The sequence below is a fragment of the Dermacentor albipictus genome, chromosome 7 (assembly GCF_038994185.2).
Source record: "Dermacentor albipictus isolate Rhodes 1998 colony chromosome 7, USDA_Dalb.pri_finalv2, whole genome shotgun sequence".
Taxonomy (NCBI): domain Eukaryota; kingdom Metazoa; phylum Arthropoda; class Arachnida; order Ixodida; family Ixodidae; genus Dermacentor; species Dermacentor albipictus.
Genome location: NC_091827.1, coordinates 24,911,431 through 24,937,774, shown reverse-complemented (window position 1 = coordinate 24,937,774; position 26,344 = coordinate 24,911,431). Strand labels below are relative to the sequence as shown.

At 45.6% G+C, this 26,344-nt stretch overlaps 1 protein-coding gene across 3 annotated transcripts in view; it reads left to right on the top strand.

The window, feature by feature from the left end:
* LOC135919257 (spectrin beta chain-like) overlaps positions 1 to 26,344 on the top strand; it is a 236,561-nt gene that overhangs the window by 107,244 nt on the left and 102,973 nt on the right. For all 3 annotated transcript variants that reach the window (XM_065452967.2, XM_065452970.2, XM_065452968.2), the window contains exons 2-6: positions 13,528 to 13,728; positions 21,583 to 21,750; positions 24,456 to 24,572; positions 24,670 to 24,746; positions 25,460 to 25,656. In XM_065452967.2, coding sequence (XP_065309039.1) covers positions 13,609 to 13,728; positions 21,583 to 21,750; positions 24,456 to 24,572; positions 24,670 to 24,746; positions 25,460 to 25,656 — 679 coding nt within the window. In that variant the 5' untranslated portion in view covers positions 13,528 to 13,608. The remainder of the gene's footprint in view (positions 1 to 13,527; positions 13,729 to 21,582; positions 21,751 to 24,455; positions 24,573 to 24,669; positions 24,747 to 25,459; positions 25,657 to 26,344) is intronic.

Below are 26,344 nucleotides of genomic sequence, written 5' to 3'. Positions count from 1 at the left end.
ATCAGTGGGAGACTCTGCTGGCCAGCTCAGACCTTGAGGACCGGATCCTTCTTGTCAGAAGAGCCAACAGGCGTGCGGAAGCCAGCGGAGCCCTGAAATATGGGCCCCTACCGTCGATAAACCTCGCATGAGGCCAGCTCAATAACTAATAATTCAATGAAGTTTATTCACTCACTTACTCAGCGGTAGCCACTTTTCAACGCGCGTTGGCTGGGAAAACAAAATATGCTCTGTCACGCAAAGAAAAATTTAGCAGAAGAGCATAAAATACAATTTCGGGCAATACATTATTATACACAAGTAAAATAACTCTCCATGCGCGGCTTTCTTGGTTGCGCGATGGTGCACGGTTTCTCTGCACTTTTTCACCGTAGAGCGACGCCACATGTCGTTCTTGCATTACTTTCAGAGCGGAGTTAAAAATATCATTCCTGTAGTTTATGGGATACAAGCACGATCTTTTCCGTCAGTATGACAAACAATCTCATTCACACCACAGTTTGAAGACGTGTTCCGAGCCGTAGACAGTCCCTTTAACGAAAGAGGATGGAGACATTGCCTTCAAGTTCCTGCATGTGTGTGTGTGTGTGTGTGTGTGTGTGTGTGTGTGTGTGTGTGTGTGTGTGTGTGTGTGTGCGTGTGTGTGTGTGTGTGTGTGCGCGTGCGTGCGTGCGTGCGTGCGCGCGCGCGCGCGCGCGCGCGCGTGTCGTTTAGAGTGGTTTTTTTTTTTTTTTGCGAAGGAATAGTACCGAACAGGTTCTCCGGTGTCCCCGTTGTAAGTGGCGATTGTTGGAGAGACGAATAAAACCACGTGGCAGTGGTCGAATGTTTGGCTGCCGTTTGGCTGCGTTTGGCTCCGTTTGGCTGCCGCAGTAGCTTGCGGCGGTCACTTAGCAGCGACAGGTATGGTTCAGCGTGTGTGATGAGCGCGAGACGTTCCGGTGCCGTCCGCTTGGGTTGGACAGACGAGGGACGACAGGCCGCCAGGTTTCGCTGTGGTTCCGCAGGCTCTCTCGCTTTGTCTCTCACTTAGTTTCACGTGCCTTCTGTTCTGGTCTTCTAAAAGCGCGGAATGTTTTTGTCCGTCCGTCTGGTCTCGCCGCCCCTTTATTTTTTTTGTCGGAGATCATCGCTGCCCTCGCTTCCAGCATCCGCTGTCTTTCTGTTTTCTTTTTTTTCGTGTTCCTGGAGAACTGTTCATCAGAATGCACAGGCAAGAAAGAAAAACGGAGAGAGAAGGTACGCATGGTGGTGGTGTGAGCGTAGGGAGAGAAAGAGAGACGCAGCTATGGGGAACCGCGTAACCTGCTTCTGGGGCGAAGTCTTGCGCCTTGCAGGGTAGAGATGGCAGCATGGCCGCCTACCCTCACCTCTCAAATGCTGGGAAGGAAAAGAAACAACGGCGCTTCTCTTTTGTTTTCTTTCTTTTTTTTCTCGCTTTCTGCCGTAGGGTAGTCTTCCCGGCAGTGCGCAGGGGTGAATGGTGGTCAAATCTCGCATTGTCTCGCGACCAGGACGACGGCGGACAACAATGCGTCCGGCGTGTCTCTCATTCTTTCTCATTGCCATTTTCTTTCCGCCTTTCTACCTCTCTCGCTGGTCGCTCATTCACGACACTTTCCCCACGTGTGCGCTCTCTCTTCCGTTTTGTGTTTGACACGTCCGCCTTTCTTTTCCTCCCACAAAAAAGGACAGAGGAGGGGGGGGGGAGGGGGGGGGAAGCGTAGACGGCTGACTGTGAGGGCGGGTGGGGGGGTGGGGGCTGATGTTTGGAGCAAGCGATGCGGAAGTGAAGCCCCACCGTTATATATGCTGCACCTCCGTACAGCAGCATACGACGCCGCCGAGAGGAACGTCTCTCTGGCTCGACGACTCTGTCGGGTGTACTGTCCGCCGTTGCGAGGCCCGAGCTAGAGTGTAGTACTACAGTTAGCTGCTTTAGGATAAAAAAAAAAAAAACACTGGAGTGCAAACATTCGCGGCAGGATGATGCATGTGTCTGATGCAGCAAAATCCCGGAGACGACTCAGCGCATTGTAAAGGAATGCCAAGATATTCGCCTGTAGCCAGGACCGTAGAGAACGTCCACCTTCCAGAAGCGCGGAGGTCCGGAACGAATGGGTCTAATAACGAGTAAAGGGTGGAGGGTAAGGGGGGGGGGGCGAGATGTGGTTCGCTCGCTCGTTTGTTCAGGCACTTGGCTTGAATTGACACAATCATCGTCGATGCTACTACCCCGCACCAGCTCGCAAGCAGCCCTTGTCTTCGTAGTCGACAGCAGCCATGAGGATTTCTTTTTTTCCTCTTACGCGCGAACATTGAGGCAACGAAGAACGTTTCTGACGCGTTGTGGTTGAAGGAAGTGTCACAAGATGGCGCTAACAACCCTGCTGCTGCTGCCACAGGCGTCTCGGTTTTCCGTAAAACGTAACATGCGTTAAAGGACAGATCAGCAAAGTTACCTACTATGCCCGCGGCTTTACCAGTTCGGCCGGTTAAAAGACAACCAACACCCATCGCCTGCCTCCCCCCCGTCCTTTCTTTCACCCAATTTTTCCGCCTTCCTCGTCACGGATGTGATAGCAACGTGCAACAGCACGTTTTCTACAGTGAAACCAATGAAAGAACACTTCCTCTGTGCTCCGTCTTGCTGCAGTGTTTCCCGCCTGTTTCTTTAGGCAGTCGCTTCACAGAGCCGAGACGCCAGCTCCATCGCTTTCTTATGCGCGGTGCTTCGGGAGGGTAGCTGTGGTCTTCTTGCGCATGCGCATCCTGTGCGGCGGTGAGTGAGGTGAAGATGTATCGACTCCGGCCCCACTCGACACCCCCGCCCCGAGCCGTCAGAGCGATCACCCGATCCCGCTGCAACTCTCCCCCCTCTCTCTCTCCTTTAGGAAGGCCAGGAAAACCATTAACTATCTCGCTGAGGGGGAGAGAGAGAGAGGATGATTCTTCGGTCGTGACTTGGGGGCCCGCTGAATCGATGACGGCCACCGACGTTAATGGACGATGCGCCCGCCCTCGTTTCTTTCTTTTGAAACTGCCGTTACTTTTTTGCTGCCCTCCTATAGCGCCACCTGCGGGTGCGGTGTTCGCAGCAAACGTGTTCCCCAGCGCGAATTCGACATTTGGAGCCGAATCTGGGCAGAGGGAAGGTGCTCGGGTGAATCCGGACCGGCACACGCGTAAAGTGTTCCAGAAACGTTCTCAGACCCGCCCCTCCCTCCTTCCCCTTGTAAAAACAATAAACAAACATGGCGCGACAAGTGAGAGAAGGGGAGAGATGAGAGAGAAAAAAAATGAAGAAGGAACGACCTAGAAAAAGCAGAATGTCAACCTAAGCAGCGTGTGTGTGTGTGTGTGTGTGTGTGTGTGTGTGTGTGTGTGTGTGTGTGTGTGTGTGTGTGTGTGTGTGTGTTTGTGTGTTTGTGTGTGTGTGTGTGTGTGTGTGTGTGTGTGTGTGTGTTGTGTGTGTGTTGTGTGTGTGTGTGTGTGTGTGTGTGTGTGTGTGTGTGTGTGTGTGTGTGTGTGTGTGTGTGTGTGTGTGTGTGTGTGTGTGTGTGTGTGTGTGTGTGTGTGTGTGTGTGTGTGTGTGTGTGTGTGTGTGTGTGTGTGTGTGTGTGTGTTGAGCTTGTCGTAAGGCACGTCAACGGGACCACGCGTGGAATCACCACCTCTAACGAAAGGCCAGATGTACTCCGAAAGGGACGACTCAGCCTACGAGTCGTTCATAGATGAAGTCTCTTTCTCTGTCTCTTAGCCGTGTTGCCTAAAGGGCTGCAGAAAACAGTGCCCCTTCCTCTCGACAATTACTCCCTCTTTCTCTCTCTACTCTCATGCACGTTCTTGGTAATGGCTGAAATTTTCATAAACGTCGATGAAACATGGCTAAAACTCGTCCGCCATCTCTGATTACAACGTATGCATACGTCGCGCTAAGTACTGACGGTGATATTTAGGATTGCTATGCTCGTCTGCGATGAGAGTTTGACGTTTAAATCGAGAGGCGGTTACGAAAGAGTCTTGGGAATTAATTCCGGGCCAGTTTTGATGTCTCGATCAGCCGCTGAGGTTTCTTCGCGCGACCTCTTATCTGCCATGTGTTCCTATGGATGCGTTTCACACGCCGCAGTCCCGTATAGCCTGCCATGGTGTCGCGCTGCTGACCTCCAGGTTGCCGGTTCGATTCCGGTTGGGGCGGCCGCATTCTGACGGGGGCGGAATACAAAAACGCTCGTGTGCTTATGTTTTGGCGCAAGTTGAAGAACCCCAGATAATCGCAATCCTCGCACCCCATTACGGCATGCCTGCTGAGCAGATCGTGGTTTTGGCATGTAAAAGCACAGAAATTATTTATTTACCAGACAGACAATTTACTGGAAGCTCCGCTGGGCTAAAAGCCATGATAAGGGCTTGACGGGGCCCACGGGACCCTTACATGGCAAATTTTTCTATCATTTTACGATTCGCTTTCTTCGTCTCGTCAGGGTTGTTGATGAACTCTAGCATGCAGTATACTGTCCAGTATAAACGATCTCCGAACGTCGACGATGCAATATCAGTTGGCATTGTGAAATAAACATTTGTCGCTAAAGATACACAAACAGAAAGGTAGAAACAACTGCCTGCGTCGTCGTCAGTATTTCAGTGTATACCTTTTAAGTATGCATATATTTAGCGGCAAACATGTAGTTCAGTATTTCATAGATGCAACTGGGTCGGAGAAGACTTAGGAGGCCAACCGACATAAGCAATTGTGTGGCAGACGAAACGAGTTGAATGGGAAGCAGACGACATTGCGAAACAGACGAGGCGCGAGCCCCGTTCCGTGCCTACCGCGTTACGTGGTAGCATTTCGTCATCAGACGGGGCTACATTTATAAAGCGTAGTTCCGGGAGGGTGCGGTCGTCTCGCGGTTGGTCAAGGTCGGAACCGTCGCAACTCTCGCTTGTGCGACTTCGATTCGCCTCGTCCTCCTCCTTTCGTTTTCCAAACTGTTTCCTGGAAACCCGCGGAACAGCGTCCGCTTGTTGGAGACAGACCGTCGTTGCTACATCTTTCTCTCGGCACGCGAGTACACACAATAGGAGTACAAGAAATGCACTTCTGCGCGCCGGGCATGCTTCCAGAACCGAAAGGGGGGGGGGGGGAGGGTGACAGTTTATTATGTAAGTGTCCGCCTAGTGGACATGTCCATGTCGTCTGCTGCTTCTTATTGGCTGGGCTGCCTCTCGAAACGCGAGTACACACAATGGGAATACAAGAACTGCACTTCTGCGCTCCGGGTACTTCCAGTACGTGAGGGGGGCGGGGGTGGGGGGTGGAGGGGTTAATATGTAAGTGTCCACCCAGTGGGCATGTACATTTCGTCTGCTGGTTCTGGTTGTCTGGGCTGCGCGTTAAGTGTAAGGAGGAGGCAGGCGCCCCCAGCCAAACAGCACGCATTTCAACTGCAGACGAAATAGACGCCCACTAGGTGGACACAGAATACCTCCTCCAGGTCACAAATGTCATGCGCGTTATCAGCATGACTTAGCCACAGACTTTCATACAATAATTACTAGAGCGAAACTACGGCGCTAGTGTCAGCGGGAGCTGCAAGCAAAGGCGGTTCAGCCATTGTGGGAATGATGGTTAGTACATGGAGATTCCCTAAAACTTCGTCCTTCTGGCTTCAAACTGCTTCGCGACTTTGCAGACGGTTAATCTTCGAGAAAGTCCTGTGTTACGAATAATTAAATTAACGTTACTGAAATTGTCCGACGGCAAACTTCGAACACACGAAAACTACCACAGAAGCCCGATATTGAAACCGTTATGCCACGGAGGCATGGACAAGCGAAACCACTGCAATTAGCAGCGATTATGCGTATTTAGTCTTACTGCCTTCTGCATTGAACAACAACAACAACAAAAAACATTGCTATGAAATGTAGCTCAGTTTAGGCCAATCAAAAGCGCAATAGACAAATCCACAAGAACCTTTAACGCCACAAGGACAAAGATCAGACAAATCCATGTACTAACTGTATACAGTGAACTTGAAGGCTTCTAGTTCACTATATACTAAGCAACATACCCATGGTGGCTGATAGGGGAGGGTGCCTCGATGTCGAAAATGGCGACGCTATTATCGAGGCTCCCTATAGTGGCTGAACGATCGCAGTGCCAGAGTTCCGCCTAGTAATAATTGCAGAAAACTCTACGGACATATACCCACCTTGACAGGAGAGCATAGCGAGCGCAGAGTTTTCAAGAAAGGAAACGCAAGCAGGACAGATAACTGTTGTCGCTTGGTGTCGTGCGCGTGCCCGCGATAGGTTTGCATTAACGTCATCGTGGCCGCCATCTTGAAGTACTAGCCCGGCGAAAAGAGGCGTAAACAAGACACGTGACAGCACGACAGACGCGTCTTGGGCCGAGCTTCAAAGCGATAACACGAAAAACAGTCACCGTATTAAAAAAAAGAGGAAGGAACCAGTGTGTGCCTGATTATGCGGTGCATTGACGTCATCGCAGCCTCCATTTTTGTTTGTTAGCTAGGCGAGAGCTCCGTCCGTGACGTCACGTGAAAACGACTGAGGTAAAGTTTGCACCCTTCGGGGACTGAAACTTTCTCATTCTTCGGCTTTGAATGCCCCCTCTGTCTGCCTCTTGACTACGCATGCGCCCCCCCCCCCCCCCTCCTCTTCCGTAAACGTTTGAAATAAACTTCGGTTACAAGTGAGCCATTCTACACTGTCCACTTCGTTGCTTCCCCTTCTTACTTCCGCTCTTCAATATACAACACTCGTGTTTTCCGGCTGTTCTTCTCCGTCTTCGCTATCAAGGCAGAACGCTGGGCTAGTTGGTGTATCATCATTATTCAAAAGACTAGCGCAAAATAGCAGGGACAAAGACAGAGAAGAAGACAGGACGAGCGCTAAACATCAACTGGTTCTTTACTGCGAGAGAAGGTACATATATACATTTCGTTGGTGCATGCGCACACAGTGTTAAAATAGTACAATCTCATTCTAATCAAAATGTGGCAGACTGTTCTGTAAGTACATTTTTTTCTTTTTCGGACAAGGCAAGTGAAGCCGTGCTGACACAGTTATCACCTTCCCTGTCTATGTGATATGCCTTTCGTCGGATAGTCTTTCGTCGTATGTACCGGACGCGTCGGTGCTTTACCTATAAAAGGCGCGTCGTAGTAGTAGGCGCGAACGAGCGTGTACACTTCACACCTCCTCCGCGGCTTCCTGCGTCGCCGTCACGGAACCGTGGTCCTTCCTGGCCGCAGCGTCTTTTCTCTCTCTCTCTCTCTCTCTCCCGCGCCCGACACTTAATCCGTTCCAGCCGCCTTTCATTGCTGCAGCACGCAGAGAAACCCGCAATTACTCGCGTGGCGGCGGCGGCGGCTGCGGCATCTGTGCATGGCGTGCAGAGCGGACACGCGAGCGCGACCTCGTGCTAATCGTCGCATGCCCAGGCAGCGCGGCCTTGCCCGAGGCGCTGTTCCGAGAGCGTTTCCCTTTCCCATTTTTTTTTTTCACTTTGTCTTCGCTCCAGCCGTGCGGAGCTGGGGCGACGTTGAGACGCCCCCCCCCCTGCTTGCTGGCTTCTCGAGGAGGAGGCACGCCCTCGTGCATAGAGCATAGGCCGAATCGCGGTATATATGCGCTGCAGTCGAGATCCGATGTACCGAATTTCGCGCTATAGCGAACGCGCCGTGTTCCGTAATCTAGTGAACCGCAGTTGTGCGGACGAAGCCGGATTGTCGAATTCCGCCGTAGTTTTTTTCTTTTTCGCCACGCCTGTTGTCACGATGTCGAAATTGTATGTATCGAATTTCTGCCTCATCGCGAACGTAGTGTTTTAATCCTGTACGCCGGAGTTGTGCAGTCGAAATCGGACATATACGGAATTTTCCCATACGCCGAAGACGCAGCGTCCTATCTAGTGTGTGCACCGCAGTTGTGCGGACGTAACCGGATTATCGATCAGCAATTTTTTAACATAGCATAACAGTAGTTTCCTTCCAAGCGAATATGCTGTTTCTCTCTTTTTTTTTTTAGCACACCGCAGTTAACTGAGCACTCTGTTCCCGATATATCGAATTTCGCAGTATATCGAACACGCATTTCGTAAAGCTCAGACGTGCGAAAACGAAACGAAAACAAACATTGAACAGGAACTTGGGGAGTTCGCGCCATATGAAGCGTATATATAGCACCGTCAAGTTGCCCTGTAGAACTCGGATTTCGTTTTTTTTCTTTTGTAAGTTGAGGCTGCGGCGGAGTGCTGACGAATGCCTCAGTGCGCATGCACCATTGGTTATTGTACAGCAAACAAGACAAATGCATGAATAAAACGCCACTCAGAATGCCATACGACCTCCCGTCGACTTTTCTTCGGACTGACATTGAAGCACCCGCATAAAAAAATATAAATAAATGAAATAAAATACTTATTTCTGCTCAGTTTCTGATAAGACAAGACCATTTACGTTTCTCGTCGAGAGTTCCTTGCGTTTCCTTTGATGAGTTTTCAGTTGATGAGCTCCTGACGACTTCGTTCCCGACGACCGCCGAAGTCGCGCCGTACGTGTTTTTTGGTGTGCGATTTTCGTTTTCCGTCTCGGACCGGCTCTGACCCACGAGGTGCGTACATATACGTATTTCCGGCTTTTTTCTTTTTCTTCCGTCAAGCCCTCTTGATTACCCCGGCTAAACGACCTAATCGCCCAGCGATCGTTTCGTGATGTCCTTAGCTGCTCTGTAGACTCAATGCGGTGCTGCTGCGCCACGATTGAAGCAGCAGCTGCAACTTAGCGAGGACGGGGGAAAAAAAGCTCTCGACTCATATCGCGATGAGTTACACGTCATATCTGAGCCTTGCATACATCGATCGCGCGCGATATTCAGTTGCGCACATCAACAGAAAGTATGTTCAAAGCAACAACAACAACAAAAAAATCGATAGAAAGAATTTAAAACTTCTATTATGACTTTTGAGAGGGTCTTGATGAACAGGGAATAAAAATTGCCGGTTTTCTTCCCTCTTTTGATTGCTTCCAAGTGAGTCGCTATAAACAGTGTTCTCCGTAATAAGACGTGCAATTAGAACGCAGATGGCGCATGTGCATGTCCCTTCGTTCTGCCCTTTTGCTCACGTTTATTTTAGACCCGTATTCCCCTCTGAGTACGTTATCACGCGCGCGTTGTCTGTGATTGCCTTCAGCGAATTACCGCTGTTATCACGTCATCGCTCGGCGGTGACGTGATTGAATCAAAACGTCTCTGGAGTTTGCCCTATTCTTTAACTCGCGGCTGTGGCGTTCTGCTGCGGACCTCGAGGTCAGGGTTCGATTCCCTGCCTCGTCTGCCGCATTCCGATGGGGTCGGAATGCAAAGACGACCTTATACCTAGAGTTACTGTATGTGGCTCCCATATACAGTGCTCTATACACTAACATATAAAACGCGCATTACACTAACTCTGCGTGTATCGTGCTTTGGGTGCATGTTATAAAAGCACACTAAACGAAAAATGTCAAGTCGAGCTATATTGGAAGATCGGGCTTTTGTAATAGCGAACTTATCATTCGTATCGAGAACAGCGTTTTTGTATAAGCGACAAAAGCGGACGAAAATGAAAGTCGGAGTGGCGCCACCTGTTGTGGACTATGGTACCTCTCGCGCGTGACGTCAGCACTGGCTGATTCACAGAGAGCGGCGTAGAGAGAGCTCACGTGGAGATTACGTCAACTCGTCCGTACAGGAGCGGGCGATTCAAATTTAAAAGTAGCAACGGGACCTTCGGCGACAGTTTTCTGCGCTCAAGGTGGCATATCGGCACGGAGAAAACGACGAATAATGTATCTTCAGACTGGGATACATAGCGCAAAAAATGACACAGGGACAAGCAGAACACGCCAAGTCTGAATGTATTCCACCAACACGCCCAAACTTCTTCCCTGCTAGAATAATGTATCGACATATATAGCTCGACTTAATATTTTCCTTTAGTTTACCATGTTAAAGCACCCCAGGTGGTCAAAATCGATCGAGTCCCCCCACTATGGCGTCCTTCGTAACCCACTGTTCGATTCCGGTACGTTAAACTTCGCGGCTTAATTCAATAACCGACGTTTTGCGGTTGAGTGCACTTGTTCGTTGCGACGTGGCTGGACCTCTGCTTGACTAGGCCGTTGGTTGCGATGTTCGTGGCTGACCGACCGTGACTTGCTTGGTGGACTACGCGCGGCCCTTCACGGATCGTCGCGTCTCTCGAACAGGCGGTAGTCGGCGTCGCTTATCGCGGCCGCATGCCACAACATTTGTTACAAACAATGGAGACTGCGATAAGGGGCTGTGCGTGCGCGTTCTTACATGTGAGCTTGCTGCGATAAAGATAACGGCGTGCCTGACAGTTAGAAGTTGGGGCCAAACGTTTCTTTAGCGGGAGCCATATCACTCGAGAGCTGTACATACGTATACCCGGGGAAATGGGTCGTTTCTCGGACATCCGGCATACTTCGCGCGTTCTTCGTCTGCTTGAGCTATGCAGACGAAGAATGCGCGTATTTCGTGACCTCACGGATAGGCGGTGGCAATGCTGCCGTTGCATTTTGTGCGGTCAAAAAGAAAACAACGAGAAAAATAAATATTTGACAGATTTTAATGGCTCGAATTTCTACTAGACGGAAAATGATTACGCGTTGTTCATTTCGGTTAGTTGGTAAAGATTGTTTTTCAAGTCGGCGAAAAGCCGGAAAGTGTTAACGTAGTCCAGTCGTCTGCTCGTTTTCCCTCTATACTGCTCGTTTGTTTACAAACTCGCGGCCCGTCGACATTTCTTGCCAGACATTTCCCGCGAAGGGCACAGAAACACTTGCTTCCGTCGAGTTTGTTTTATGTATTTTTCTCACATGTGTTTACTTCCTCGGTCGTATGCCATATGTCACGCACGTGTCATCGGCAGGGACAAATCTTAGTGATTAATCGGTGTCAGGAAGAATGTGAAAGCTTGGCCACCGCTCTAAGAACTGCGTTTCAAAACCCAAACACAGCGATTGACGAACAGCGTGGAAGCGTCTGCTGACTGTAGCGTCGGCTGCGGACAGTGAATCTAACTGTAAAGCGCAACCTTTTTAGCATGACACAGGATGTTAGAAAGCACTGTAAGCAAAGCCAAATGAACATTACTTTGAAAACAGCCTCCTTTCTTTCAGCCAGATTAAGCATTTCGAGCACGTTTTAGTGCCGTATTTACTCGTAAATGGGTCCACCCCCATAAATTGAACTCGCGAAGAAATAAGGGTATGTAATTCGAATATAGGTCGACCCATATCTTTTTAGAAAATGCGAGAGCTATGATGATGACAAGCCTTTATTTGCCGTAAGCTCGGCTACTGAATATCGCTAGTCGAGATGCCACAAGCTGCATCCTCGTCGGAATTGCCGACGAGAAGTCGTCCTCCACGGATGCTTCGCACTTGTCCTCTGCATTCCAAACGACATCATCCTCGGCGTCGTCGAGTGCGTGGGATATGCAGAATTTCGTTAAAAAAAAAGCCAGTCTGTATGATCTTCAGACTGGCTTTACGGTGGGTGCGACGGAGCATCTCCGTTAGCTTGGTGCTTTTGCTAGCTTTCTTCGCGAATACGTAGGTCGAGATTCATTGGTCACGAATATAAGACATTAGCTCACTTTAGGTTACATTTTCGAAAAAAAAAAAAGAAAGAAAGGTTGACCTATGTTTGAGTAAATACGGTAGGCGATTTCAGACATAGGAGACACCGCTGCGATGGTTAGAGAGACTTCTCTCTGTTCGCATCCGCGACGAAGAAGTAGTGCGTCACATAGGTGAAAGAAAGATGTAGGCATATAGGACTACCGCCAAGTGTGACGTAATATACCACATGGAAGTGTCGCTCATCTCCGTCGAAAGAGCGGAATGACACGTTTCTGCGAGCAGCTGCGGCAGCACGCCGCCTCCGTTCCCTGTCAAAACATAGTGCGTCACGCACTGGAAGCACGAAGGTACACAAACAACACGTGATTCGACGTAACCTGACGTCCACGACCTGTAGTTGTAACATATGAAGTACTTATTCCGTACAGAAGGATGTCGCAGATCGTAAACAACTGCACTGCGAAACGCGCGGAGCGAGACATCTGTGACCGCACTACTTGCGTAGCTTATTGCCTCACGGAGAGTGAAACTACAGTGAAATATGTATTCTAGTTCACTGTAGTGAAACAAAGGTACTCGGAGTGGGGTGGATGAACAGCATGGCCTCCGAGACCTGACTGCGCGCGCCACCCGATCTCTGATGCCATGGTGAGCAGCAGTGGCGTCGACGGGCTTGCGTCGAGAGCGTGCAAGAGATTCTGTTCGTGTGTGGCTTTCCGAACGAGAGCCCAAAGCTCTCGTGGCCTGCAGGACCTGAATAACGTTGATTTCCTTCCTTCCTTCCTTTGTTGCTCAGCTGATGAGCTACGCCGTGAAGCCGCAGTCTTCTTTTTTTTCTTCTTTCTTTCTTTTTCTTTCTTTTTTTTTTTTACAAAAGCCATTCCTTTGGTTACTGCGTCAGCGATAAAAGCCGGAGCACCGGCCGCTGAGATGCGTGAGCGGGCTGTCCGAACTGTGCTAGTAAAATGTAAGCGATTAAATCGAGGGGTTTGACGCCCTAAACTGCTCAGTGCGTTATGATGAAGGATGCCTTAGAGGAGGGCTCTGAATTAGTTCTAATTAGTGGGCCTAAATCCAAGTGCACGACCGTTCTTGCACTTCGTGTCCTTTGAAATGCGGCCGGGAATTGAAGCCACGACATCGCGCTTAGCCGCAGCGGTGGTTTATGTGACTATTAGATCGATATAAATGGGTGAAAAATTGAGAAATTTTCCCTAATGGCAGTGCCAGAATTACAATTTGCACTATAACCAGTCAAAATTAGTTCATCCCACGGAGTGCACGGAAATTTACACATGGACATACCGCGCCGATGAGGAAGGGGCACCGTTCCAAAATACTGCATGTCATTCTGTCGCCATCACGGTGGTGGCCCACTAGTGCAACCGGATTTGGCTCATGCAAGAGAAGTGCCTCTCTATACACCGCGGATTCTTTCGCTGTGACGGCAGCAGTTGCGAGCTGTGCACGACACGCACAGTTCTCGCCACGCCAAGAATTCCTGACGTTTCGCCATGAGGCGCCGTCTAGGTGCAAGACTTCTGTTGTTACGACCGCAACAACAAAAGGATGTTGCTTTTTTCATCCATCCGTGCCTTATCCCCCGCTTGACAGCGACGCCGATAATGCGCGACGCTATCTGCGAAATATCTCGCTTCATGGCTCACCCATGAGACGGCAGAGCACTCGGTGATCGACGCGTTTGCGCAACAGACATACGCGTACGTCTGCTACGTTGGCTTTGCGTACGTCTGCTACGTTGGCTTTGCGTACGTCTGCTACGTTGGCTTTGCGTCGTCATCGCTGGCTGACCTCCTCCTTTTTCTTTGCGTCTGTGTTTCAGGTGGTGCGGGCGCTGCGATGAGGTAGCGGCACGCGGCGCAGCGAAGGAGCGACAAGGGAGCGACCGGCGACAGCTGTCGGCATGTCGCAGCGAGCGGACGCCATGGAATTCGAGAAGGGCCGCATCCGGGCCCTTCAGGAGGAACGCCTACACATCCAGAAGAAGACCTTCACCAAGTGGATGAACTCCTTCCTGCAGAAGGTCAGTCCGTCTGCCGCCGCCTGCCTCGCTGATTTTTTTCTGCAGAAGGCGCTGCGCTCCCTGGTGCTATTCCTGGCATCGACGAATTCCGCCATCTTGCCAGCTCTGATTGGTCGATAGGACTGCTATGGCTTCTCTGATTGGCTCAAAATGCCGCCATTACGGAATTTGACGATGTGGCAGAATCCGCCGAGTAGCACACTCGGTGTGGAAACCTAAGTAAGAACTCGGTACAAGCTCCGCCCACCACAGCTCTGCACATGTTCTCTGTGTTTCCATGCTCGAAAACACTGTCCTTTACGGATGCTGGTATTGAAACAAGGTCACCTCCACCATGACATTATGGAAATTAGAAAATGTAATTGGCTGTTGCATCTATGAAAATTGTCTGTGGGTTACATGGTGGCATAGTATAAGAACTCAGTACAAGCTCCACCCACCAGAGCATTGCACATGTTCTCTGTGCCTCCACACGCGAAAACATTGTCCTTTACGGATGCTGGTATTGAAACAAGGTCACCTCCACCATGACATTACGGAAATTAGAAAATGTAATTGGCTGGTGCATCTATGAAAATTGTCTGTGGGTTACATGGTGGCATAATATAAGAACTCAGTACAAGCTCCACCCACCAGAGCACTGCACATGTTCTCTGTGCCTCCACACTCGAAAACATTGTCCTTTACGGATGCTGGTATTGAGACAAGGTCACCTCCATCATGACATTACGGAAATTAGAAAATGTAATTGGCTGGTGCATCTACGAAAATTGTCTGTGGGTTACATGGTGGCATAGTATAAGAACTGAGTACGAGCTCCGCCCACCAGAGCACTGGACATGTTCTCAGTGCTTCCACACTTGAAAACGTTGTCCTTTACGGATGCTGATATTGGGACAAGGTCACCTCCTCCATGACATTACAGAAATTAGAAAATGTAATTGGCTGGTGCATCTATGAAAATTGTCTGTGGGTTACACAGTGCTGCAATATTTGCCACTGCATTCTTATAGCTTGTCACTGACCCTAGTGTCTATGGGTGCTGCAAGTTCACCTAGTATGAGAATGATATGGTAGTACATGGATTTGACGAAATTTGGTCCTTTTGGCTTCGAATGGCTTTGTGACTTTGCAACAAATTATTGTGTTATAAATGCAACAATTTGTGATGATTATACGCGTGCACAAAAGCTCGCTGCCCTCATGCATTTAGAGATGTGATTGCTTGGAAATTTAGAAAGTTAAAGCATAATAAATAACACCACAAGAACATCTGAGGCTACAAGCACAAATATTAGACAAATTCATATACTACCCGTCATTCCATGGTAGCCAGTAGCCAAACTACTGTGTCTAAACTATTGTGTGCCAAGGCTCCTTCTAGTAAATTTTGTAAGAAGCTAGGCCAAATTTGCCTTCTGCAAGCAGTGGAGTAGACCGCGGTAGCAAGTGTATATTGCTGACCTATCCATGATTTAAAGAGGCCTGTGTTATTGTTCTGAAGCCATTATTACAAAATTGTGAGAACAAACTCTTCAGTTGTCCTTGTCAAGGTGTTTATTAGCAAACATTTAGCTCAACATTAGCATGGCTTGTTGAAGTGCCCTATGTGCAACCATGTCTAACAAGGTCTTGATCAAGGTTACTGCTATACCTTAGTCTTATCCTTTCAGGATCTCTTTTATACATCCACTAGCTCTTTTTTTAATGGGAGGTGTAGAAAAAGAAAAGAACTCGGACAGGAGATAGATGAAAAGCACAAGGCAAATGTTGAATAAAATGTTGCACTGTGGTTCAAAAAAAGACAAAGAGCACCTAAGGTTCTTTTGATAAAACTACTTCTGAACAAGTTCCAGTCTCTATTGGACTAGGTGAACTGCACACACACACACTCTTGCTTGTCAATCTCATCAAGGTGTGTTACCATAGCAGACCTGGTGCAGCAAGGTACAGATACTACATGCTTTGATGAAGCCACTGTGTTTGCTGCAACGTGGTATTGTGGCGCCATCTTGCGTGCACTTGCCAAATGGTGGTTGCTGCCTCCGAGGTTTCCATGCACACATTTGCATCTTTTTATGCCTCTCTTCTTGTGTGATTAGACATATGACGCACAAGAGGCTTCACACAAGGGGACTCAAGTCAGATCAAACACAACCTATAACTTGCCACCACAAGTAAAATATCGCATGCATACACATCTCAGAGGTGTTATATGAAACACAAAAGGCTTCAGATAAGATGTGTCCCAAATCAGTACAAACACCATATTTAGCGTTGCAAATGGCTCTCTGTGCGTGCTCTAGCAAAGGCAGCAGCAACCCATTAAGCATGGACACACTCATTTAGGCCTAAAAAAGGGTTGTTCCAAAATTACAATTCTTATTTATGGAGAGGGAATGAGTGAGCACATACATCCATGATTGATGAGTTCGCACTGCCCTCGCTGAATCTTACACAAATAGTTTTTGTTCATGAAGTTGTCTTCACCTCATGCACGGTGTAAATCTCTCCTTTATCGAATTTTCTCCTTTAGGAACGCAGCCAAAAAATCACAGAGAGCTCGGTTTCATGAACGGGTACGTGGGGAATGCGAGCCCATTCCTCAGAGGCTAAATACCATGTCATTACTAAAGCAGTGTGAACTGTGGGGCAGTCGTGATGGGACAGCATTTGCCCACATTCCACAATTTTGCATGTTTTCCTAGAACATACTTTCTTAATTGCTTTGTTATTTCCTAGTAAAATTGCTGATTGGAAGTATCGCCAGAAGAGACATATTCATCCTGTGCAATTCCAAAAGTGCCAAAGAAGGAAGAAAAAGGAAAACATGATCCGCATCTTCACACGAGTGCACTCGTTGCATTCTTTTCGGTCTTGGTGACGAAGGAGCCGTCAACTGCCATGTAATTAGCTCGGTTTCGGGGTCATGTTCATAGCACCAGCTTTTGTAACCTGTGATGATCTTTGAAAAAACGTCTAGGTTGCTTTCAATTTGCTTTCTTTAAATCCGGGCACAACATCAATCAAGTGACCTTTGTTTTTTGTTTCTTCTCTTATGTCAGCACATGGGGAATAAAGATTGTGGCAGCACATCTTGCACCTAATTCCACGTTTGGAAACCATTCACAAGAGCTCCAAATCGTGCCAGCAGCTTCTGAAATTATGTCAGTTGTGTAGTGACAACTCTATTTGGGTTTTTGTCAAACCTTTTCATAGGTACGACTAGTTGGTTAGCCGAAATGAGAATGAGCGTTTAATGCTCATTCCTCCTCTTGGAAATGCCCAAACCACTCAAAAACTCACGTATGGCTCGGTGTTTGCTCCATAAATGTCATTAGAAGCATTTCAGTTGTTTCTTTGGTAGTTTTTCCAAAGAGGAATAAAAATCTTCGGGTGATGTGCTGTATCTTACAAATAAATGTCACAGTTTTGCAAGAGTAGTGCAACTACAGTCGGGAAAATTTTCATGAACCCATAAGGCATTTTATGAGGGCATCGGCATGGATACTTACTTGTGAAGTATCCACCTACACTGACTTAGTGGGCATTGCACAGCAGTACAATTACGAAGAGTTCCATGGAAATATTTTGTTCTTATTTTGGGTTCCCCCTCATATGCTTTAAGAACAGTGTTGTAGAGACAAAGGGGCTTTTGTTCCTTGTCTCTAGCAATCCAAAAATTATTCTTTATTGAGAAAGTTATGTCTGCCTCTTCTAGTCACTCCTCCAATTAGTCAGGACTGCACTCTGTCACTGGTCAATAGAAGAAGGAGAAGAAAATACGGTGCAGATTTCATTATGTCATTATGTTGGCCACAGCTTTATACATAGATCTGTTTCGTTCATATGGTATATTCTACTCTGATGGCATTTGCAAGCAGTCGGGATAATCTCTTGGCGTACTTTGGCTTGCACACCTAGTGTTCCTTGAAAAAGCTGATAGACAATCTTCCTGATCAGTTCAATGAAGCACTGGTGTTCTACTCCAACGTTCTTTGCATTGTGCTGTCATCACACATTATCTAACTGTTACAGTTTTGCTTTATCTTTTCTGAAACAATGCGTCATGGTTGCTCAGTGTCCTTTTTTCACGCAAGCGGTCGTTCTAGAGGAGTTGTTTGCCAGCTGTCGAGATAACTTCTCCTCGGTCAGGAAACTTAGATGACGCTGAGCGATATTTGGCAGCGGTTACTGCCTTTATTATTCAATTGCTTTACTGCCTTTATTATTCAATTGCTTGCTCTACCCTCTTTTGTCAAGTGCCAAGGTTTTAGCGTTCTGTTGCTGGGGTGCCTGTAGCTGCGCTGGCTTCAAATAGTGATACGATTGCTTTGCTGTCAGTTGCATTTTGCTCCTCAAAGAGGCAGAACATGTGTCAAGTGAGCTCCTGAAAAAGACTTTGCAGGATGGTGAATGCGGTCTAAATCATGGATCCAGGACCTCAAAGAAGGGCGACGTAATGCCTGACGCATTTTCTTCCCATTTGTCGCTTGAATCGCCACTGAAGATTTTTGGAGAAACATAATGAGTTACAAAAGCTGGCACTGTGGACATGACCCTGAAACCAAGGAAATTTCGAGTCGGTTAATCCTGCTACATTTCGGCATAAATTGCATAAATTGCTCCAAGCATGCACCAAGAAGGCGTTTTTGCAGTATTTCGGAGAAAGTAAACGTCAAGTGCTTGAAGTCCATCGTTGAGTCTCCCATGACCGCAGTACCATTTTGTGTGGTTGTGGGAGCTGACAGGTGAGTGGTCCATGACATCTCTGAGGGCCAGCAAGTACATGCTGAACAGAAAGACAATACTGGAATAGGTTCGTGGCTATGACTAGCAGACCGAGCACCGTCTTTGCTGCGCGTGAAAAGGTGCTGCATCGTGATGAGTCGGCAAATCGCAGTTGTTGTTGCTTGATAGATGCAGCTTACCATAACTCTCCACAGGAAAATGAAGAGTGATAAGTGAATTCTAGACAAGTATACGCATGTGCGTGTCCACTTACCAATTCTCGTTGGAGGACATGGCAAAACTACTCTAGCTTAGACTAAATATTTGCTTCTGGAAACGTGTGTGTTAACTGCTCCAAAAGGTTGATTTGTAGCTGGGAAGTGAGGTTTTAGCTGCTCCAAAAGCTGCTCCAAAGGGGCTTGGATTAATCACTCCACTTATGTGCAGTTGTTTCTTTACTGCTAATTCTCTTGTCTTTTATTTCTTGCAAATGCTACCATGGCTATTTCATAATAGCTAATTTTACAATACGGTTCATAGAGGCCTGGAATTATGAACCATGTTGTAAAATGGGCGACATGTATTTTTGTTATGCTTTAGTGGCAGCTGCCCCTGAAATTTATTCTTTCCTCATGCTTTCTTTTAAAATGTCTTGCATTAGTTTCTTTTTTTTTTTCCTCATTTCTCCCTTGTTTTTTCACAAATAAATGAGCTTGTCAAAGACAGAAGTGAGTGCGAAGTGATCGATGCTGATTGAAATGTTTATTGTCAGCGCGTCGAACATGTTTGCGTTGTTATTTAGAAGTTGTCTTACACAAACACATGTCATGGGCAATTAAATAAAAAGCTGAAATCACTAGCTGCATGCATTTGGCAATACAATGCATCGTGGCATCTTGGGCAGGCCATCTTATATGTAGGAAGGTAACCAATGGTCTATTACAATAGCAGATAGGGAAGGGAAACGCTGTTGAGGGTAGTGTAAGGTTAAATCCTCCGACGGCATTAGGAAATTTTCAGGAATGAGGTAGACTGTAATGATGCAAGATAGGAGTAATTGGAGATCAGTGGGAGAGGCCATCTTCTGCAGTGAGCATAGATAGACATGGTGATGATCATGTGATGATCATGTTGGTGATGGAGTATCAGTGGGCTTTCTTGACCAATTGGTCAAAGCCTCTTCCTCTGTTGTGAAGGTTGTGTCGTGACCTAAGCTACTGCTAGCAAATACATGTGCAGCAATTTGACATGTGTGACTGTAATACCTGGAGTGGTTGGAAAGCTATTTCCTTATCACTCTGTAATCCATGCTTTTCTGTTCTTATCACTCTCTATTGCATGCTGGCTGCGTTAAAATGTGGGATGTTTAGGGCACCTGTGTTGCTTCCCACCTGCTCAACAGCTTTACTGCAGTGATACCTCTGATAAGACAAATGATAACATGCAAAGATGAAAGGACATTCAAGTTCACTAGCTTGCCTCCGCTGCTTTTGGGGGGCTGTGGCGGCAATATGTTTGCCTGCACTTAAGAGTCAGTTTTCACTCTTTGAGACGGAAGAAAACCTGCAATATTTTTGAGACAAGCATTATGACAAGAAGTCTTCGCGCAGTTGGTGCAAAACGTGGACAGCATTCTATACACTTAAATGAACCCAACAGATCGGTGTAGGTATCGTAAAATCTTCTGATGTGAGTTCACGTGTTATGACAATACCTCTCTCTTTGTGCCCTTTGAGCTCTAATGTTTTGCTTTGCATGTAGAAAGAAGCATGCTTAATAAAACAAAAATCAACATACTGCACGAAGATCTGATGTACTTTCAGAATAAGATTTACCTACTCTGCTTAAGGTGTAAGCTGTACTCATATTAAAATTTTTTGTTTGTGAAATATTGGACATTGAAGAAGCAGCATAAGTGCTGAAGCAGAAGGAGAAACCAACCACTTCAGATGGTTTGCATAGCAACTAAACTTTTTTATTCGTTTTTATTTTGACCACGCAAAGAAAAGTCGCACTTCATGGTGCCACAATACCATTCAGGAATATGCACACCTATAAATCGTAGCGGCGTTGGAAGCAGGCAGGTGTGAAATATAATCCCCACGGTTTTCCAAATATTGATTTAAAAGGTGCGCTCTTAAATGTTCTGGTTGTACTTTCTCATTCAAGTGTTAACAGATGTTTATAAGATGCAACAAGGCTAACTGACCCTGCCAGGAGGCCTCCACAGTCAAGTATATGTTATGTTGGCATGTGTTTCCATCACACTTTTAATTAGTGAAAGCGAAGCACTTCCTGTTCTCAGGATGTCATCTATGGTCCTAAAAAAAAAAAAGAAAAAATATTTTTTTTTTGTGTATGCTCATACTAGTGCAAACAATGCACTCTACACTACTTTAAACATAAGCGGAACACAGTGCTATCTGAAACTTCCATATTCATGCAATCACCCATGGCTCAGTTGTCATTCAGCATCAATTAGAGCTCTTTGTAATTCAAGCAAAGCTAACGTATATCTACCTCATTTTACATGCTGCTCTGTACATATTGAAATTAGTTTAACATGGGACCATCCAATCGAATGAACAAACACTAAATCAATCACTCTGTCGGTGTTTTTATGTAATGAGTGGAAAAAATACATAGATAAATTTACAGCCCAATTCCAAATAATATTCAACGCAGTATGTGCCACCTTTGTTAATAATGAACATTATTTTCATTGATTGATTGATTGATTGATTGATTGATTGATTGATTGATTGATTGATTGAAAGGAAGGTGGTCCCAGAGCACAAGGCTGTATGGGCACCTCCTGTCAGGAGGTTATATAAACAGTACATGTGGGGTACAACAAACACCATGTTTAAAAAATGCAGAGAGTAAAAACATTAAAAAAGTAACACAGTTAAAAAAAAATCAGTCCTTGAAATACAAAGCAACAATATATGATAAGAATTGAAAGTATTATGTATTGATGAGAAATTATAGCAACTGCTTTTTTGCAAAATTACTAACGAGGAAGAATGCTTAACATGTGATGGGAGGCGATTCCGCAATTATTCACATTTCACTGTTACCCTGTCTAAGAGTGCTTCTTTTTTTCTGTTTGACTTCTCTCAGGCCCGGATGGAGGTGGACGACCTGTTTGTCGACCTGGCAGACGGCAAAAAGCTGCTCAAATTGCTCGAGATCATCTCAGGGGAGAAGCTGGGCAAGCCGAACAATGGCAAGATGCGTGTCCACAAGATCGAGAATGTCAACAAGAGCCTGGCCTTCTTGCACACCAAGGTACGAAGCATGTCGCCGCCCGTTCAATATGCTCAATCAAATACCGATTAGCTTTAACGTAGCTTAACCCCTTAACGCCTTGTGTTTTCTTTTTTCTTTTTCTTCCCATGCAATTATTCTTGCTACCATGAGATATGTTAAACCTTGTTATTCTTTGTAATCAACTTTGTATTTTGTTTTGTTAACATTCTTTCTTCTTGCTTGTGTACTACCTTATTGTGTGCTGCTGTTGCTTTGAGTTGTTAACTATCGTAATTGTTCTTGTATAGGAGGTCCTGATACATTCTTCGACTATGGGACCTCCTTCGGTATACCAAATGCTTGTAACATGATTGAACATTTCATAATAAATTCTGATTCTGGGGAAGCTTTAGCTCGGGCCCAACTTTGATGCCATTTACACGTGAAGGCGGAAATGCTTTTCCCCGAGATTACCCTCGGCTGATTTCAATAAAATTTGTTGCACTTGAGAGAGAAGGCTAAGTTCTAGTGGCTTTTATAAGCAGAATTTCGAATTAGGACCTGAAGTTTTTACAAAAGTTGTCTGAATTGGTAAGTCTGAAAAAGAAAAGAAAAGAGAAGCACACTGTTTACAAATCCACAACTCTGCAAAATGAACAGATATCACAGTTCTGTAAACTGCATTCATAGCGCACTTTAAGTGGACAAGTTAGATGTAATAATTTATGTCCTAAGTGAATTTTTTGAAATGTTTGCAATGGTTTTGCGAACGTCTTACTCACATATTAGTGGTGTAGTTGAAGGAGCCCTGAACCACTTTTTATCGAGGTGGAGAAAGACATTTGGAGTGAAAATAGGTTATTTCAGAAATACTTTGCCATAAAAAGTACTTCAATGCGTTCTGCAGAAGCGGAGTTATTGGCAATCAAACATGGCCTGTGCTTTGCTCCCGTTCCTTCTTCAGTGTCTTGCACTGCGAAGGCTCTCCCATGCTACGGTGGAGTGGGGCATGCCCACAACACTTCACTTTCTAAATGTCACCATGGCACGCAGTTCAAATTTCATTTTGGATGTTAACGTAGGCGCCACGACTTATGTCTTTGGTGTATATGACGCGCTAAACATAAGCCGAACGTGGTTGCCGTCAGTGAGCTGCAGTGCGCTTAGCCAGTGGACTTGCGGCGGTACCCCGCGGCAGCGGTGGTATCTACGCCATGTAGCAGACCGCAGCTTGAAGTCAGCTATCGGCCAATAGCAGCTCTCTAAGGGAATGACAAAATAAAATGTCATGACAATATAAAGTGCCCAGAAGAGAGTGAGAACAGGGCCTTCTGTTGAAAAGAGAATGTTTGAGAGGAAGGTGACTTTGCGATCCGCTTGTGAGCTCCACACACCACACGTATGACAGCAAAATTTGGCTGAGATATTCACAGCAGCGTATGCTACCCATGGTCTATGTTATCTCACCAAGCAGGAGGGCTGGTTCGGGGCCCCTTTAAGAGCCATCTATAATACATCAATTCTGTCTGCTTTAGTTGTGCTATTAGATGCAATTGATGGAGTTGTGGTATCACTTTTCATTGCTCAGTTACAGATTTGCAAACTTGACAGTTTCACTTTCTGGAATATTGCGATTTTCAACAATCTTTATTATTTTTTTTTTAAATTGACGACCGAAATAAAAAAGTTTGCTTTCAACAATTTCTGGATTTTAACTTTTTTTTTTCTAGTGCAACAAGCGTCATCACATTTGGTGCAATGGTTGCCGAGAAAAATGATTTTTCATTCCTCACATAATTGGATGGGAGCCCTCGAGCTAAAGATTCCTCTTGGTAGCCAACGCTTCTGACCAAAAATTGCTAAAATGGTTCTTCAATTCTCGGTCTCTAGCCCAAACTACGAACAGTTCTGCTACGACATAGTTTGTAGCATGAAAATAATTTTAATGGAAAAAGAAAAGGGAGACATCGAGGACAGATTGCTATTATTTTTTTTGCCTTAGAAACTATTTCGCAGCAAAAGCAACAGCACAAACTAGCCAAACTCTTTTCTTTACTTATAAACCATGCCTTCTAAAGAAGCTTCCTCTGAAGGCATTCCCAAGTTTCACGGACGTAGATCTGTACCCTGCTATTTGTTGTATACTGTGGTAACTACAAAACTGTTATACGCATTCAGTTCTTCAAAACTCTCTACTAATAGCTAGAAAGTTAAGGCAGCTTTATTAAAAGTTACAAAAGCAGTTTTGGCCAGAAATGGACTGACCTTGTCTAAGGCCGTTAAAGCAAAAACAGAAAATTTAAACATTGAATTATAATTTACAAAGCTGTAAGGTTGCCCTTTTATTAACCACTCGACAGTTGTTTTATGCCAAGCAGTGAATTGGGCTGGGAGTGAACTGGTCGTCTCTAGAATTTTGGTTGTCCTCAAAATTCAGTTTAAGAAAGAAGGCGCAGGCATTCCAGTTCAAATTGTCCCAAACTTCTATGGGGACACTTTTGGGAAGCTGTCAAGCCAAATTGCTAGCAAACGTTGTAGCACATCTTAAAGGATGGTTACATTCTAAAGTGCAGTGCTAGTCCTATGATTTCTGCCGGGCAGACGTGACTTATCTGTTGGCTAGCTTCAACTTTGAAATTTCAGCACATTCCCATAAACTCAATGATTAACAAATTTTGATTAATGAATATTTTTAATTGGCTACCTGTACATTGAGATTCCTCGCTGTTGTCACTTTTGCTCAGGTTCGTTTGGAAAGTATAGGAGCCGAAGACATTGTGGACGGGAACCCGCGACTCATTCTTGGCCTTATATGGACAATCATTTTGCGGTTCCAAATCCAAGACATCGAAATCGACGTGGTGAGTTTCACTGCCTTTTCAGAGTCGAGCAATGTGTTTTGTTTTGTATTTAAGTCAAGTTTGGCTAAGCGGTATTTTTGTGCATGCTTGCGCTCAGGACGAAGACAACGAAAGTAGTGAAAAGAAATCAGCCAAGGATGCCTTGCTGCTGTGGTGCCAAAGAAAGACATCAGGGTATGTTTCCGAGTCTTCTCCCCACTGAAAAAAAAAAAAAAAGATGTGCTTATTTAGAAGAACATCCACACTGACCTGGCAATCTTGATGGTTGTATTGACAGTGCTTGCAAATATTTTGAGTGTCATTGCCATTCATTTGCACCCTGCAAAAAGGAAAATTTGAGGGACTTTAATCGGGATTATACTGTAAAAAAGCAGTTTTCCTCGAATATCCATAAATTTTCGTACTCCAAGTTGCCAAGTCTCGGTACCATGAATAATAATAATAATAATAATAATAATAATAATAATAATAATAATAATAATAATAATAATAATAATAATAATAATAATAATAATAATTACTAGTAGTAGTAATAAATAATTTTGGTGGCATGTATATAGGTGAAACTTCATTTAACTTCCGTGAGGACGACTTGTTACACATGATTTGCAACCTTCCTGTGAGACAGAAACTATGTGTCCATGAATCGTGGCAAATCGACATTGCTTTCGCTAGAGTGTGTGCAGATGTAATTGTCTGTATTCTCTTTCGCTGTATTATGGCATCTCAGCTGACAGTTGTCATTTCTGTTGCCCAGTTCTTGTGTCTGCATATCACGCACTTTTTTTTTTAATTATGAAAAAATATATTGGGCATCTCGATCTTGTCATAGTTAATCTGCCAAACAGCTTTTGCTGATGCTTAAAAGCATTTTTGCCCGTGTTTAGATATCCTGCTGTCAACATACAAGACTTCAGCTCCAGCTGGCGGAGTGGTATGGGTTTCAACGCGTTGATTCATTCGCACCGACCCGATCTAATCGACTACGGTGCCCTGGAGCCAGTTAACCACATCGACAACCTCAACAATGCCTTCAACGTGGCCCAGAGAGAGCTGGGAATTCCTAGGCTTCTTGATGCAGAAGGTAATGATCTAAACAAATTGACATAATTAACTGAAATGTTGTTTTTATAAGGGTGGATATTTTTGTTTGTTCTTGAGACTTTCGTTTTTGGTACAGACCATCAACAGATTACTATATTTAAATGCAACAGTTTTTTTTCCCTCCCATTTTTCTGAATCGGCCTAGCTATCTGGTTTTGAAGATGTAGCAACATAAAATAGGGGAGATAATAAATTCTCGTTATTACTAGGGTTCGAGGGAAGAAACCGACGACTGTGATACAGTAACGGTAACTGCATCGTACTGTCTGGAAGAAAAGAAAGTGTAATAACACTACTTTCCCAATTGACAAAAAGGTCTTAACAGGTTATGTTAAGGGTGGAATCACAAAATATGAAATCCCTTCTTTCGTGATGTAAATAAAACTCAAAATTAATACCCGCCAAAAGGACTGGAGGCGTAATTAATGATGTACTATTCACAAGAGGTGTACAAAATTCGAAAATTGGGAAGGGGTGTATCATAATTTAGCATACAGTATCTCCCACTTGCTGTCGTTGGCAGTGAGTCATCTGCAGAATGAATTTCACCAAACGTTGCAGATGTACTACAGTCACAATAAACCCATCCAGACTTATGAATCCTGTCATGATGCGTCATATAATGCTTAAATGCTATTGCATTCTCACAGGTATTCGTCAGAGATGAA